Source organism: Trichechus manatus, unplaced genomic scaffold (assembly GCF_000243295.1).
Source record: "Trichechus manatus latirostris isolate Lorelei unplaced genomic scaffold, TriManLat1.0 scaffold00176, whole genome shotgun sequence".
NCBI lineage: Eukaryota > Metazoa > Chordata > Mammalia > Sirenia > Trichechidae > Trichechus > Trichechus manatus.
Genome location: NW_004444112.1, coordinates 1,671,439 through 1,689,508, shown reverse-complemented (window position 1 = coordinate 1,689,508; position 18,070 = coordinate 1,671,439). Strand labels below are relative to the sequence as shown.

The 18,070-nt window shown below is 48.9% G+C and overlaps 1 protein-coding gene across 3 annotated transcripts in view; it reads right to left on the bottom strand.

The window, feature by feature from the left end:
- Positions 1-18,070, bottom strand: part of NFATC1 (nuclear factor of activated T cells 1) — a 116,617-nt gene that overhangs the window by 75,799 nt on the left and 22,748 nt on the right. For all 3 annotated transcript variants that reach the window (XM_012558599.2, XM_023741217.1, XM_023741218.1), the window contains exon 3: positions 15,183-15,342. In XM_012558599.2, coding sequence (XP_012414053.2) covers positions 15,183-15,342 — 160 coding nt within the window. The remainder of the gene's footprint in view (positions 1-15,182; positions 15,343-18,070) is intronic.

The window sequence follows — 18,070 nt, the reverse complement described above, 5'->3', positions numbered from 1 at the left end:
CAGCCCCCACCTGAGAAGACTACCTGATCGCTGAGTCCCTGAGAAGTCACTGTGGGGGGCCAATGGCAGGGCTTGGGGTGGGTGAGATGAGGAGGGATGAGGGGTGGGACACTAGGAGGTGGACTTCGGACAGGTCTTAGAAATACAAAGTAAGACACCCAGGTGAGAAGGCCAAGAAACCTGTGGGAACACAGCTGTGATGAAGGAACAGCACTGAACGACTGAGGTGAGGCTGGAGAAGAAACGAAGATCTAGGGGTACAAACATACACAGCGAGTCTCCAAAGGAGACAGGAAGTGGATGACACAGGGAGGAGGGAGGGACTAGATTGACTCCTGGCCTCGGCATCCACTCAACACTTGACTTTTGGGCACAATTCCAACTCAAACTCTTAAAGTTTCACTTTAATATGCCAATTTGAAGGAAAAGAAGCCCCAGGAATGGGAAGCCGGTACCTTGATGCCGCCCAGTGCTGCTGGGCGTGGCGTGGGGTGGTGGGTGCTGACAGAGCCTCAGAGGCCATCCCCCCGCCCGCCCCTCTGCAGACCCGACAGCCCGGAATCTGACTTCGGGGATGCAGGGGTGGCTTGTTAGGTGGAGCATGGTGACTTCAATTAACTGGGACCTCCAGTGTGGCCGAGATGAAAGGTGGCGGCGAGGGCCTCGCTTCAAAAGCAGCCTGGCCCTGGGTCCAATTATGAGCCCGCCACAAGGCAGCAGGGCAATGGGCTGTGTTGAATCATAGGCTGATGCTAGTTGAGATACACTAATCTGTTGCCTCAATAAGCAGGCCACGTTTCCACGACTTTGAGGGATTTGAAGAAGGGTATGTATCTTGGAAGGAGGCCCCATGGCACAATAGTTAAGTGCTTGGCTGCTAACCAGGAGGTCAACGGTTGGAACCCATCAGTCACTCCATGGAAGAAAAGACCTGGTGATCTGCTCCCATAAAGATTACAGCCTAGGAAACCCTATAGGACAGTTCTACTCTCTCACGTGGGGTTGCTATGAGTTGGAATCAACTCAATGACACCCAATAACAACAACGTTTCCTGGAAGGGTTTTGGGCCTCCATGTTAGAGGGGACACAGGCTGCCTTCCTTGCGAGCAAAAGCCTGCCTGTGCTCCACTTGAAAGTGGTTTACGGAGGAACCAGCCTTCTTGCTGCTAGTCAGTGTCCGAGGGTTGATAGAGGCCCCCTCAATTTGGGGAGGAGGTGGACAAAACAGGGAGCTTCTGGGTGGTACAGACAGTTAATGTGCTTCGCTACTAACTGAAAAGTTGGGGGTCTGAGTTCACCCAGAGGCGCCACTGAAAACCCTATGGAGCACAGTTCTACTCGGACACACGTGGGGTCACCGTAAGTCAGAATCCACAGCAACTGGTTTTTTGGTGAACAAAACAATCGAGCCCCTTACAAACACAGGGGACTGATCCTGCAACAGACTGTTTTGCTCAGAGACTTGTCTGGAGGAAACATTTCTGTTTCTTCCAATCACATAATTTCATCTGCTACATGGGCAGGTTTTTCTGAGTGTATCAATATCTTCCTCCACAAATAGCCTGGTGACCATCATCAGATTCTGCAACAGTAACACTGCAGACGTCACATCTAAGACCAGAGAGGGGACTCAGTCTACACAATCCTATCGAGCAGCGCATTGGTGCTGCTGCTTAAAATGCAGCACACCAGCAGCAAGCCACTAATCAGACCTGTGAGGATGAGAGACTCAGAGGTTTGACTTCATCAAACAAGAGATGGAGACACAGGTACACACTGAATCCTCAAAAGGGAATCCCATAATGACAGAGCGCATTCACGAGAGAGCTGCACATCTGAGTGAGCTCCTTGCTGACGGGGAGCCGGACTCAGGAATCACCTGGTAGCAGGGTACAGCGGTGCTGCAGACAGACAGAGAGGCCTTGTGCCGGTTGCCCACTTCAGTAAGGCCAGATGAATAATTCACCTCCGCCCTGGTTAAGACAAGGTTGGTCTAAATATCAGGTGCCTGTGCGGTGCACCGGCCTGTCTGTGGGCGAACACTGTGAGGAGACCAGTGATCGCAGACACAAGGCTCCGCGCTGCCGCCGTGCGATGAGCTCACTGCCGCTTCTGCTCGCAGGACTGGGAACACGTGAATTTGCTGTTTCAAGTGAATTTCCACTGCCCTGAGACTCCTGCTCATGGCTCAGTTATAGGTGTCTGGCGACTACAGACTTTTGGGGAGCACTCGTGCATTTCTGATTAATATTTAAAAGTGTTTGCCAATGACTGCAGAGGTCAGAGAAGGCTCTGAGGCCACCTGTGCATCTGTATGAAGACGCTGGGAAGTACGTGGTGGGGTCTGCTCAGAGGTGGACCGACAATGTGGCACAGACAGACTGAGGCATCAGAAATACACACAGATTCACATACACTCACACATTCACACATGAATTCATATTCACACACTCGCACACATGCACACTCACATCACTCATTCACACATTTACATTCAATCCACACATATGCACACATAGTCACACAAACATGCATTCACACTCATTCACGTGCACACATTCACACACACCACGCTCACTCAAATACCGCACTCATTCACACATATGCACATGCATACCTTCACATATTCTGCATTCATTCACACTCACACACACCCACTTACATGTACATTCACATGTGCACACATTTACACTCACATAACACATTCACAACCATTCACATACACTCACATATGCAGTCACACCCACATTCACATGCATGCACACACACGCATACAAATTCACACTCACCCATACATATTCACATACACACACACTCATGTACACGCGTGCGCACACACACACACACACACACACACACACAAAGTGTCCTGGAATACTGTTTGCTTTATGAAGTTGCGATTTCTAGCTTGCAGGAGGAGGTAGGTACATCAGACACTCTCCAGATCTTTTTCTGTCTGTAACATGGTCCCAACGCCTAAGTTCTACATATCTGTGGACCTGGTCATCTTCAGATGGGTTCTTTCTACTAAAAAAGCTGAGTCTCGTATGGACACTCTGCCCCAGGTAGCTCGCACCATGAACCAGGTCTATGTTGACCTGGGTAGGTGCTTGTGCTGACATGGAGTATCTCGTTTTCTGGGGAGGCTTTCTGGGACGTGGGTGTTTCCCCCTAGAGTCTCCTGTTCTGTCCACTCACTGCCTTCTGCGTTGGCTGTATGTCGCAGACACCGTCATGGAGCCTGAGTCCCCGAGCTGCTACCCAGAAGCTCTGCCAGGCCCTGCTCCGTGCCTGACATCGCTCTACTGTGGCTGCAACTCGGGTAAAAACTTTCTTCCTGTATGGATACCTGAGTGTCTCCACCCAAAGGGTATTCAGTTAGGCTGGGAAAGCTGAGACTGCCTGGCCAGCCCCGATTTTCTAGCTAGTAGGCAGGAGCTCAGCCTTCTCCCGAGGTGGACTTACTAAACCTCTTTGCTCCATGCTGGATTCCAACCAATGTTCTTTGTGGGAAACGTAATCTGAAGAGCAGGGGTTGATTCGGATGCGAATTTTGCCACTCAGGATTCCATTTCATGACATTTGCTGCCAGAATACGTCATGCGGTCTTTGGCCGAAACCTTCTCTAGTGGGCAGAGATACTCCACATCGTGAGGGCAGCTGCCTCTAACTGGCCGTGGTGGAGGATTCTAAATGACAATTGAAATTCCCCCAGGACCCAGCCTGTGGCAGTCCTCTGATGTGATGGAAAGTGCAGAGGATTGTGGGCAGAGCCTTATCCATTTGAAAACATGCCATTTCAGTGAAAACGGGAGTACTTCAGGTTTAACCTGGGAGGTAAACATCTATTATTTAAAACATGAAGTTCATTTTAAGAAAAGTAATTTGAAATACTTCACGTGCCCCAGCTCACGGACTTTCTGCCTCTGGCGTGTCACCTGTCTGTCAAAACAATATTCATAAAATCACCTGTCACAACAATGACCTCCCCTTGCTTGAACCTGAACTAAACAAATGTTTCGTTCCACTGTCAGGGTCTGCGAGTTCCTGGGTTTTCTACACACAGATGTTTGTTTTTAGCTTCTGTGCTGACTTCAGCACTTAAGTCCACGATAAAAGGTGTGTGGAGGGATGGAAGCAAATTTATTCAATGGTAAAATCCAACTGGTCTATATCTATATCTATATATAGATGGATATATATATATGTATCTCCAGCCAAAGGAAGTATTGTGTAAATAACAAACAACCAGTTAATTGTTGGAAAGTTTGTACTTTTAAACCAGTAGTTCTGAGTTTCTACACACACAAACTAAGCAAAGAAAATCCTTGTGCAAGTTTCTTCTTCCTAAACACAACTCCTACTTTCAGTAATCAGTTTAAAGGGAAATTATGCATTTAAGACCCAGAAATCAAATTTGCAGTTTTACACAATACCCAAAGAAACCTTATAAGGAGGGAAAGCTCCAGTAAATAAACTGGTTTGACTATTTTTTTAAGTGACCTTTCCCTGCTGGATTAACTTAGTGACTGTCTTGGTGCTGTGCCTCTGCCTGTCCCTGTCCCCAGAGCAGCCTGTGGTCCTGACGCTCAGCGCTGGGGCGTGGTGAGTGCAGCTTCATCCCTTCCTGGTTTTTTATATGTGAAAATTTTCCTATCTTTCTGTCCACGGAAAATTAAAAATGAGAACCACATTCAATGGGTAGTTCTGTCTAAACATTTTAAAAGCATAAGGATAAGAGATACTGTGTCATACTCAGGGCAGACTTAACATTTTTAAGAACTTCACTAGAAATAACTATCTTGAATTTGTTTCCTTATTCCTGTTGGCTGCTCAGATTTAATTTCATTCACCCAATTATTATATTTTATAATAAATTTGAAACTTGTCAAAGCTTTTCATAATCACATAATTTACTCAGAAACCTCTTTGTATTTTATTTCACTCCATGTAGTGCCAGTTAAGGTCCACAGTGGGTACAGGTCTTGACATATGGATGGCAAGATGGATGGAAAAAGTCACATGAGCTTGATGAAAGTGACTCAGGAGTCTGGTTCTTTCTTTCTGCCTCTGCTGGGACCTGGGTCAGGGTGGCAGGGCATGAGAGCAGGAGAGAAGGTGGTGATGGGTGCAGGGGAGGGGCACTGAAATACCCATGTCCCTGTACCCCTTTGTTCCTGCTCTTGCTCAGTGGTAGGCCACTGGCATGGCCCACAGGAAGGTCCTCTCCCCTATCTGCTCCTATGGCCCCCTAGGGTCTGGATGCACTTTCTAATATACAAAGTCACGTGGAAAGAGAAAGCCACACTGTTCAGTTCCAAACAGGCAGGTTGGAGTTTTACAGCTCTGTCTGTTGTGAGGTTTCAACTAACTAAAAAAAACCCAACCAGCTGCTGTTGAGTTGACTCTGACTCATCGCAACTCTACGTGTGCAGAGTAGAACTGTGGCTGACTCTTCAGAGGATTGCCAGGACTTTCTTCCAAGGTTCCTCCAGGTGGACTCGAACCTCCAGCCTTTTGGTTAGCAGCCATGTGTTTTGTTTGCACCACCCAGGACTCCTTAAGTGAACTAAGTTTAGATAATCCCTACTGCATCTTCACCCTGGAACCTGCTCGTTCCTATCGACAGCTTTGCACACGCAAATAGCTGCTGTCAAAGCCATCACTCTCCGGGTCTAAAGAGCCCACGTGTACTGCCTTCCTGGGTTTTTTTTTAGCGATTTATTTTATGCAGAGGGCATTATTATTCCAGCTGCTGGGTGAGGATGCTGGAGACAGGAGGGTGAGGGGTGGCTGTGGAACTCAGGGAGCTGGCAGGGAAGCCAGGTTCCAGGGTGCCTAGACATGTGCTCCCTCTGTCAAGGCCTCTGGCCCTCATCAACACTGAGTGGATGACATAAACAGATGACAAGCAAAGGCAGGATCACCAGGAACATGAAGCTCTGCAGCAGAGATCAGATAAGGGGGCATTGTGGGTTAGGGCATGACCACAGACTGCTCTTGGTCCGAAGTCAACCAAAAGTCTACCAACATGGCAAGAAAAAGACATCACAACTCACGTCACCGCATGCCTGTGAACTAATTAACATGTCCTAATTCCAAAAGAAGGGTTCTTCTTTAGCCAAGTAGGTTTATTTCCATGGTGTTCACCTCTGCTTTCTTAGGGGCTGACCCGGGTACCTCTCCCCAACCGGGGCTGCCGTGCACCATCCTTTGGAGAAAGATCATTTAAATACAAGGCATCCAGAGAAGAAGGACAGTGGGTTCAGTGGTAAAATTCCCACCTTCCGTGCAGGAGACTAGGGTTTGAGAACTGGCCAGTGCACCTCATGCACAGCCACTACCTGTCTGTTAATGGAGGCTTGTGTGTTGCTATGATGCTGAACAGATTTCAGTGCAGCTTTCAGACTAAGATGGACTAGGAAGAAAGGCCTGGTGATCTCCTTCTGAAAACCAACCAATAAAAACCCCATGAGTCACAACAGTCCGATCCTTAACTGATCATGGGGATGGTGCAGGGCTGGGCAGTGTTTCGTACTGTTATACATGGGGTCACCATGAGCCAGGGGCTGACTCAACAGCAGCTAACAACAACAAAAACCCAGAGAAGGAGCTCGAAGCTTCTCCTTGCAGGGCGGCTGACAGGACGTGTAAACGGCAAAGGTCTGTCTGAAAGTCCTCCAAAAACAAGGCAGTGGGTAGAACCGCCCTCTCCTTACAAGGCAGTGACATACGAGTACACACCGCGTGTCTACGTGTCTCTGCACACTGATGGACGGAGGTGGTTTAACAGGCTGACTCTTGCTACACCTGAGGGGTAGGAGGGGCAGAGAAAAGAGAGAAAGAAAACCCTGAGCTGGAAAACATAACCTGGACAGCGCTCTCTGCGATTCTACACATTTTACTGCTTCCTGTTTGTCAGTGCACAGGCAGGTCCCAGTGTCTCAGAAGGTGTTTGCAGGGTGAGGATTCAGAGCAGTGCGCTGGGAGGCGGTGCTATCAGCGTGCACATCAGAGACCCCCACCAGGGACACACCCACACTGGGTCAGACCACCAGGCCAGGCCACTGCCTCAGCCTGCAGTCCCAAAGGCCCCTTCAAACCTTGCTGCTGACATGGGGCCATGCTTCCCAGCGCCCCCAACCCCTAAAGAGACTTTATCCAAAGAGCCAACAGGGCAATGCTCACGGGACAGTTCTCAACGACGTGAACGCCAGCCAGCCCTGCACAGGGAGTGTCCTGAGACACAGTAAACGGAGAGCACCACAGACTTGCGCAGACGTGTCCAGAGGAGAGAAGCCATGGCATCTTGATGGACAACGCACGAAAACACTAGCTGAGCGTTTCTAATTAAAGGCACGCTGAGAAGCCCCACGATCCTGAGGAAAATAAACAATCAGGAGTGGGGCAAAGAGGGTCCGGCGACTCTCGTAAGCCACTTGGGCAACTACACGTGACACACAGGACAGCCACAAGTGCAGCTCAGATAACCCTGGAAACTTCCAGAAACTTGGTGCTGCCAGTCACCCCAATGAGAAGTGGGAGGAAACTGGAGACGAGGGTGACACAGCCAGCCCCCAGTCACCGGCCCCCAGCCCGCAGCCCCTGGCGTCCGACCTCCAGCATCCAGTCTCCGAGACCTAGCCCCCGTCCCCACTTGAGACACTCCCACCAGAGTCTGCATGAGTGCTGGGCAGCCCACTGGGTTCCTGTGGGACCCAAGACAGTGCACCAGGGGTGCCGAGAGGCCACTGGATGGGTACGAGGCTCCAACACATCTGCATGTGGGGTAGGGGCCTCGTGCATGTGCCAAAGGTATGTCCTGCACGCCTGGTTGAGGTGACTGCTCACCTCGTGGCCCCTGGTGGGCAGGCAAGTGGGGGAGACATCCGGGCTGAGGGTCTCTGGGAAGCATGAGGTCACAGTGACATCCAGCATCGCCCACTCCTGGACAGGCTGCTTGGCCTCAGACCCTCTCCCAGCGGTGAGCCTCTCACCCCCACCCCATTGGGCTGCCTTCCTGGGTCCTCTGTGTGGCCTCTGGGGAGGTCGGCTGGCGAGACGGACCTCGCCGAGGTGGAGACAGCAGGCGCATGTTATACGAACCTTTTGTTTGTGTTCTTGGCCAAACAGGGAAGGTCACAATCATCACCCTGAAATTCCACAGCAGGAACGGAGGCAGAGGCCTTGTTACTGGGCAGCTCATAAAAGGTTAATCCCCTGTGCATGTGGGCTGGACAGCTCAGCAGTGGGACCACCAGCTCACTAGTTTGGGTCAGACTTGCATTCAGCCCACCATACTCCATCCCAGCATGTGGGTCCACAGCGTCTCCCCATCAGTAGACCCCTGCTGTGTCCCAGCTTCCTGTGGTGACTAGGTTGCTCGCCATCGAACCATCATCCACTTTGGAATTACCACTGCACTGGCTTTGGTGAGGACCCCGACTCTCCAGTGTGGTTGAGTCGGCCTGATGGAGCATCCCAGGGGAGAAAGGGACGCAGATGTACAAGGAATCACAAGGAACATGGAACCAAGCAGCGGTTACCATACAACCCGCTGCAGACACTAAAGCTGCCGAGCAGCCTGTCATCCGTCCGCAGCAGTAAGATGCCTCTGAGGAACTTCTAACGACAGCTAATGCTCCATGAACCCCCGCAGCTCTTGGGAGGAGCGTCCCAGCACAGGATAAAAAGCGCGAGGATAACAATAGCTCTATTTGAAATGCCAATTTCAGCAACCTAGAAAAAGAGAGTTATTTCCTGGTGTTTTTCACTCCTTAGTCTTCGGCTGTCAAATTTTTCATACAACAGACAATAATACTTGCTAAAGGTCTAAGCGGCAAAAGGTTAATCTGGAGAACCAAGGACCCAACAAGAGACCAGCTGGACTGGCAATGGCAGTGCCAGCCCCTCCCCTGCCTCCCTGCCCTGCCTAGAGGCAAACCCTGGCCCAACCCTTTGGCTGTCTCCAGGCCCAGCTTCTAAGACCAGAATCAACCCATCACTTACTCCTGGCCAACTCAGTCCCAGCATCTGCTGGGCAAGGACTATACTGGTCAATCCACGATTTGTGAGCGAACAAATGAACAATAATACACATTACCAACTTAAAACGTGATTGAGGAATTTACAAATAAATAGAGGGACTTCAGTTGTGTTTCACATCTCGGTTACCTATTAATTATTCACATAAGCCCAGAATACCTGTGATGGTCTAGATGCTATCGAACAGGTTGTTTTGGCAACTTGGTAAAGAGAGCCTAATTCTTTGACCACAGGGTCAGAGATCAGGCTACAGGTCCCACAAAGTTCCATGTGTATCTACAAGGTCATAGAGGGGCGACCCAGAGAGATGGAGAGGAGAAGGGCTGGGGGAGGCCCAACACGCTTCCAAACACAGTTTTTCCAGGATGCCTGTTACTACGGCCTAGTGGAGTTTATTCCCTAGTGAGCAAATACAGACGCGCAAGCAGGGCAGCTATCAGAAATGCACAGAGGTGTGCAGGAGTCAGGGACCAGTCCTGAAGCTGCCTATGGACAAAGGCAGATGAAGACAAAAAAGAGAAAAGGACGTGCTCTGAAAAATATAAAAGGAAAGTGAGACGCACAGCACCGTGGGGCTCTGGCAAACTACTGGCCTCTCTGAGCTGTGGCCCCTCGTCTGAACAGGAGGTTAAATTAGAGTTCTTGGGGGCAGTGGTGGTGCAGTGGTAGAATTCTCCCCTTCCACGCAGGAGACCTGAGTTCGATTCCCGACCAGTGCACCCACCACCTGTCTGTCAGTGGAGGCTTGCATGTTGCTTTGATGCTGAGCAGGTTTTAGTGAGGCTTCTAGACTAAGAGGGACTGGAAGAAAGGCCTGGTGATCATTTCCAAAAATCAGCCAGTGAAAATCCTATGGATCACAATGGTCCGATCCACAACTGATTATGGGGATGGCAGGGGACCAGGCAGCATTCTGTTCCATTGTTCATGGGGTTGTCATGAGTTAGGGCCAACTCAATGACAGCTGACCACAACAACAACATCAGGACTCTCAGGTCTCCTGGGACATGACTCTGTGATTATTAATGAAGATACTGCACTGGGATACACCTTCCCTCCAGCCCGGGAAGGGCACTGGCAGTATGAGACACACTCAACAGCAGAGAGAGGAGGGGTCTGGAGAGCACTGGCAGAGGAAACCTCTCCTCCCAGAACGTTCTGATGAAAAGCTGCAGGAATCAGCTCGGAGCTCTGGGTCCACCCCCAGATGAAGTCCACACTGTCGAGGGAGCAGGGAGCATGGCTGGGGTCTGGAAGGGCAGGAGGGGGTGAAGGCAGAGGGAAGCCAAGTCTGACTGGTGCTGGCACCATGCTGTGACCCTACAGAGGCCCTCATCCTCGGGCCAAATCTGCAGCCAGGGGGCAAACAAGATCTGAAAGGGTGACTGGAGAATCACTGGAGGACTACCTGTGGAGACCCGCCAGGGGACCGCCTGTGGGGACCAGCAGTGCGGGATTTCTGAGTCCAGGACACGCAGCAAGGTGGGAGCAAGGTGTGAGCTGCGGAGGCCAAGGCCCTCGTGCCACCGTTGAGGATGAGCCTGCGCCTCCCACCTCACTCCTACCACAAGGGAGGTCTTAGGTGATGGCGACACAGTCCTCCTGACACAAGCCTCCTCACACACAGTTCTCCTCATATACAGGCCTCCTCATACACAGTCCTCCTCACACACAGGCTTCCATACACAGTCCTCCTCACACTCAGTCCTCCTTACACACAGACCTCCTGACATAATCCTCTTCACACACAGGCCTCCTGACACCGGCCTCCTCACACTCAGGCCTCCTGATACACAGGCCTCCTCACACTCAGTCCTCCTCACACACAGGCCTCCTGACATAATCCTCCTCACACACAGGCCTCCTGATACACAGGCCTCCTGACACCGGCCTTCTCACACTCAGGCCTCCTGATACACAGGCCTCCTGACACAGGCCTCCTCACACAGGCCTTCTCACACAGGCCTCCTGACACTCAGTCCTCCTCACACACAGTCCTCCTGATGGGCCTCCTCACACACAGTCCTCCTCACACAGAGGCCTCCTCACACACAGTCCTCCTCACACAGAGGCCTCCTTACATTCAGTCCTCCTCACGCACAGTCTGCCTGACAGTGCTCTTTACACACAGGCTTCCTGACACACAGGCCTCCTGACACAAGCCTCCTGACACAGTTCTTACACTGTCCTCCTCTGACACACACAGGTTGCTATGAGTCGTCCACAGCTACCGGCCCTGGTATGGAAGGTTGAGGGAAGTGGGTTAGCTGGTCTACTAAAGAGAACAGCATTTCTCTATCAAATGAAGACACATGGCCCCGCTGTGAGGTGGCTTTAGCACTCTAGTGCGAAGTGGCGGCTCTGAAGAGCAAAAGAGAAAGAAACAAGGCCAACACTGACCAACTGACCACACCATAGTGCTTGGAGCTGACCATCCCCAACATGCCAGCATCTTCAAAGGCTACTATGACATGCAGCCATTTTTGAAGAGTGAGGGGAGGTTGGGGTGGAGGTTGCCAGGCTGAGGGGTATGTAAAAACAACAGCACAGAATAAAACTTTGTGGTTACTAAGTTTTGACAACTACCGAGAGTTTTCTATTTTCATTTGTTTTATGATTATGTGCAAATTCTATTTTTATCCAATTTGTGGTCCACCCACTGAAAAAAGGAAGCCAGCCCCCCTAAACCTCTTTTTAATCGCTTCCCTCACACTTGAGAATACGTAATTCGCTTTGCGATAGAGTCATCAGAAAATTCTTTAAATGACTAACATCTTACAGATGAGTGCTGAGATCTGACGTTTCCTACCCAGGGGACCACTTTCTCTTATTTAAATCATAGGGGGCCATCTATTCAGTTTAAATACAGAACCACCATCTCCCATGCCACTGCCTTCCACCAACACATACAACTTATTTTGAATTGTTGAGGATACATTTTTTAGATATATTAAATTACTGCTTCAAATTTCAAAATGCCTCCAGACTGTTTCAATTATGTATACATTGTCTATATTGACTGATTAATGCCACCCCATGCCCAGGATACTTGGATCATGGAAATGGAAACCAGATTCTATAATGAGCTTGCAGGGAAATGGAATCAGGAATGCTCCAGAGCCTGCCAATCCCCGTGCACTCACAACACCACTGACTAATGGCTACCAGAAGATGGGTGGAAACAAATACATTTTAAGGATTCCTGGAAAACTCAAGGTCTAGTCACGCTCACCACCACCCATCTGTCAATCTGTCATACTGTGGTGGCTTGCGTGTTGCTGTGATCCTGGAAGTTCTGCCACCAGTATTTCACATACCAGCGGGGTCACCCACGATGGATAGGTTTCAGTGGAGATTCCAGACTAAGACAGACTAGGAAGAAAGGCCTGGCAATCTACTTCTGAAAAGCAGCAAGTGAAAACCCTATGGATCACAATAGAAGATTACCCGATATCATGCTGAAAGATGAGCCCCCTAGGTTGGAAGGAACTCAGAATACACAGTGGCCACAACAATGGCATGCCAACTATTGTAAAGACAGTGCAGGACCCGGCAACATTTCGTCCTGTTGTACACTGGGTTGCCAAGATCGGAGCCAACCCAATGGCACCTAAAGACAACGTTCACGTTCACTGTGCCTCAGTTTCTACCTTAAAGACTGCAGTGATACTATTTCCACTCCTCAGTTAAATACCAACAAGAGACAGCTTTGAGTCCAGCACTAGCATTTGCATTTCTGTGATAGAAGGTGTTGGACATCCCTGTGGCCCCCTCCTCTGAGGCCTCAGCCCCCCACCGACATGATTCACACTAAGTGCTGTGCACTCAGCCATTACTTCCCTACCGCTTTATTTTCGTCTCCCCTTCTCTAACAGTCTATTTCCTTTCCTTTTTAATATCTTCCAACAACAAGCAACAAAGTACGTTCATTCTGTGAAAGCCATACACAAAAGGGGAGGCAAACACCTGCAGTTAGTTAGCCCACTAAACACTAGCATTATCTGACCTTTCCCACCTGGGAAGGTGAAAACTTAAAACGCCCATCGCCACTGTGCGCTCCTGTGCCTCCATCCACAATAGCTAACAAAGTAGGTATTAATTGCCCTCAAGTGTGCAGCCACAAATACCACCTTAACATCGCTTGCAAATATTCGCTAAAGTGCTTTGCTCTCCGCTCGTCCCCTGCCACCTCCACGTCTCTGATTTGGGCCTTGACAAACAGCCTTTGTCCCTGGGGCCCCCTGCCTTGCAGCCTTTTTATTTATCTAAATGGGTTAAAATGAAAGTATGCTGTGCCGTGCTGAGAGCCCTTCTGGCTCACCTCACTTTCTAAATAACAGGGCTGGGTGCCAGTTGTGGGGTGCCAGTGGGGGTGCGTTGGGAGAAACAGTCTATAAATGCTGCGGGTGTGGAGCCCCATGGCAAATGATCAAACTCATCCCTAACATGGCTGCAGTCACAATAGTCACCTTGAGGATGGCGAGGGAGGGGAGATGTAAAGCTATAAGGTAAAACAAATGACAGATGGAAACGCCACTGCCCACAGAACAACCAGTCTGGGGTTTTCTCATTTATGCTCCTGGCCACAGAAGGGAACATCAAAGCGTGGGACAGTGGGCACTCCCCATCCCTCTCACGCAATCCTTGGAGGAGTGTTCTAGCTCTAAAGCCAGGTGGACTGTGTTGTTTCCCAGGTGTTCTTTAGGCGAGGAAATGGTGGCACATTCGCCACTGCGGGCCTGAGCCTGCCCTGGATGTCCACAGAGTACGGCCAGCCTTGCACAGCTGCAGGCCTGAGCAGCATGGCTCTGACCCTATGACACCCCTTCCCTGTGTGGGTGCTGCTGCGTGCCGCCACTGGGCCCCCAGTGGTCCCTCCCTGTGACACATGAGAGGCAGGACACAAATCTGAGGAAAGTGGATTAGAAATCTGAGGAACGGTTGTTAGAGGCAAAGTTTACCTCTGGCTTTCCCAGCTGAAGTTTTTAGGAGAGTAAGCAAAACGTGACCAACGAAATTACACATTTCTCTCCTTGGTTCTGACGAACCTTAACATTTACTTCTAAAAGACTCATTATAGAAGAAGAGCTCCTCAAAAATAAAACCTTTTGATTGCAAGATCATATTTATTTTCATTTTAAGTTCTCCCCTTCCAGGAGACCCTGGAAACCAGAAAATATGCAGGTCCAGTGTCCTGGCAGGTGGGGACACCTGGGAGGGGGGGACACCTGGGAAGTGTGGTCAGAGCCCTCCACCCCCACCCCATCCCCACGGCCACCGTCTGAGGGGTTGGAGTCCCCAGATGACCCACGGCACCTGCGCAGCCAGGCAGTCTCTCTTCAATTCTCCGTTTTCCTCTCTGCCCTGTCTTTTCTGAATCAAAGACTACTGCTCAGGAAGGACATGGGATAAAAGGTCAATGTCTCTCCAGACCGAAGAATGAGAGCATCTCCTGGGTGCACTTGAGTAGCCAGCCAATAACTACAAACAAGTAACAGTCATTCGGCTGCCTGGGTGGCACAAATGGTTAATGTGCTTGTGCTTGTCGAAAGGTTGGAGGTTCAAGTCTACCCAGAGGTACCTCAGAAGAAATGTCTAGCGATCTGCTTCCGAAAGGTCATAGCCATGAAAACCCTTTGGACCACAGCTCTACTCTGACACACGAGTTGCCATGAGTCGGGGTCCACTCGATGGCAGCTGGTAACAGTCTTTTAGAACCATGTTGCTGATACAGACTTGGTGGCCAACGCTATCTAGTTATTCCTCCTGACCAGGCCCAGGCTCTCTGATCATCTACCAGATCCGGTCTGCTGAAGCACAGCTTCATGGAAAAAACGTTCCTGTTTCTAAATGAAGTCTGAGGTTCCACAACTATAGATGATCAACAGGATACAGAAGTAGGAACTCTATAGTATTCTCACTCTAGTCAGTATATGTGTGGTGGAGAAGCTAGGACTTAAAATACATACATACATGTACACACATGCACCGTTCTGCTCCATTGGTTGGGAGATAATTTAACCGACAGAAAAGCAAACCACTGTGAGCTGCTGCCCCAAAGCTGACTTTTGGATCAAGAGAGCACCGACTCGCACCAGTGTGGCATGTTGGAACCCCGCGCTGTAGCTCTGGGTACCTGCACGATGGGGTGTCCTCCAGCTGATGCCTTCACGGCCCCCCGGCTCCCTTCCGTCTCATAGTGGGCCCTGTGGTGGGACTTGGGCTGCACTTCAATCCGAAGCTCGTACGGTCCTGAGTGAGGCGGCAGCTGCCAGTCGAGGGCAGGCAGGGACGGGCTGGAGGGGACACAGAGCAGCGTGAAAGGTTAGCCCTCAGCCAGTCTCCCAACCACAAGTCCCAGACGCTATTACTTTGGGGGCCATGATTAGCAGTCCATCCTTCACCATCTTACATTTAACATTTCCATCACTTTAAGAAGAATGTCCTGACACAGCAATTTAAAAGTCTTGGTAAAAGCCAGCAGCTATTTCATGATGATGTAAGGCTGAGGTCTCATCTTCAGGATGAGGTTCCAAATAAGAAGGAAACATTTTCCAAGCACCATCTTAAAATATTTCTTCCTTCATGATATGCTTACATAAATTATTTAACCTCCCTAATAAGACAGATAGACAGGAGACCTGGTGGCACAGTGGTTAAGAGCTTCGCTGCTAACTAAAGGTCGGTAGTGTGAATCTACCAGTCGCTCCTTGGAAACCTATGGGGCAGTGCTACTCTGTCCTATAGGGCTGCTGTGGGTTGAAACGGACTCAATGGCAACGGGTTTGGTTTTTTGTTTTGGTTAATAAGATAGATTCCAGAACTAACTGAAGACCTTTCTAAAATCAAAGTGGTCCGAGCCCTGGTTCAGGAATCAGGAAGCCTGGCTCTCACCTTCTGTCTCCCATTAACTAGCCGTGGGGGCGAGGGTGCACCAGACAAGTAACCTCGCCATCTGGGACCTAGCTGGCCCCTTACAGAATGGCAGGGCCAGGGGCAGGATTTTCAGAGGTCCTCAGGTCTAAATTCTGTGACCAGAGAGAGATGAATGAAAGCACCTGACCACCCTGAGCAATGAGAACAGAATTAGCTACAACTCAGAGATCAACATGAGCAGGTATGATACCTGTCAAGCATAAACCGGAAGAACTGGAAGTTTTGTTTATTATTTCTGCACTAGCCCAGGGAATGGGAATGGAGCTTACACACACCAAGTATGTGTGATATGCCTGCCACATCCTGTCCTAAGAGCCCCATGAGCCTCATGTTCTCCTCATGGCACTGGAGTTACATAGAATAGCCCCATTCTACAAAGGAGGAGACTGAGGCTCCACAGGGCATGCCATTCACCCGAGATTATACAGCAAGGAAATAACAAAACCATCATAGCTGACTCCAGAGGCCCTGCTTTTTCTATAACTTTGCTTCATGGTCTCTTGTCCCTTAAAAGGACAAAAGTTTAACAAAAAGAGTCAAAATTAGATGTCACTGAGACATACACAAGAAAAAAGGACCTGTTGGTAATCACTATGGCATATGTAATTTTGAAACAACCAAAAAATATATGTGCGGGTGTATACGTACATATGTAGGCATCTATGTGTACAGGTATGTATATGAGAGTATATATGTGTGTATATATATGTATATGCATATGTATATAGCTCTATGTGACTGTACGCACATATATTCACAGATGTAATAAAGCACATGGGGAGCACAGTTACAGGTATTTCTTAGACATCACCAAACACCTCGCAGGTTTGGTTTTCTGGGTTTGAAGGATCAGGACTATAGTCTTACGGAACAACCTGGTCAACTGGCATAATACAGTTTATAAAGTTATGTTCTACATCCTAGTTTAGTGACTAGTGTCTGAGGTCTTAAAAGCTTGTGAGCAGCCATCTAAGATACAACCATTGGTCTCCACTCATCCAGAGCAAATGACAAAGAAGGAAACCAAAGTCTCAGAGAAGAAACTAGTCTACAGGACAGTCTACACGAACCATGGCCTCATCTACCCTTAGGCCAGAAGAACCAGACGGTACCCGATTACCACTACCAACCATTCTAATTGGGGCCACAGTAGATGGACCCTGATAGAATGGGAGAAAAATGAATAGAACTTCAAATTCCTAAAAAAAAAAACAGACCTACTGGACTAGTTGAGACTGGAAGACTCCCTGAGACTACTGCCCTGAGATACTCTTCAAACCTTGAAATGAAACTAACCCCAGATGTCACCTTGTAGTTAAATAACAGATTAGCTCATAAAATAATGAATATCACCCATAAGTACTGTACTCCTTTAAAAAATCATCTGTATGAGACCAAATGGTCAATAATTACTTTAAAACAAAGATGACAAAGTAAGGGGGCAGGGAAACTAGCTTAACGGAAACGGAACAACCAGAACGGAAATAATGAGAACGTTCACACACTGTGATGAATGTAACCATGTCACTGAACAACTTGTATAGAAATTGAATGGGAACCTAAACTGCGGTGTAAACCTTCACCAGAAACATAGTAAAATATTATTCTGAAAACAAATTGTATAATGTCTGGGGTTTGCTTCAAAATAATCCAGACGGTTCAGATGAAGCAAGCTGAGCTGTGAGTTGGTAATCGTCAAAGCAGGTGACAGGTGTGGGGTCCATGGTCCTAGTCTCTCTAATTCTGTGTGTCTTTAAAACCTTCTGTAATAAAAAAGTAAAAGACCAAAATAAAATTTTCAAAAGTTTTGAAGAACGTGTACTAAAATGCTAACTGTGATACTCTAGGCAGTATTGTTATGATTCCTTTTTCTTGTTAACCTACATGCGAAAAAATATTCTACAGTGAAGGATATTACTTGTATAACAGAGGGGAAAAAAAAGCTTTTTTTTTTTTAAACTTCAAGTTTAACCTCTAGTCTTGCCCTTGTCACTTGCTTTATGACCTTCTGAAGTACAGTCCCCACTCTGGTAAATTGGTTTGAGCCAGAGAATGCCTGAGGGCCTTCTAAAACCCCAGCTCCTGAGA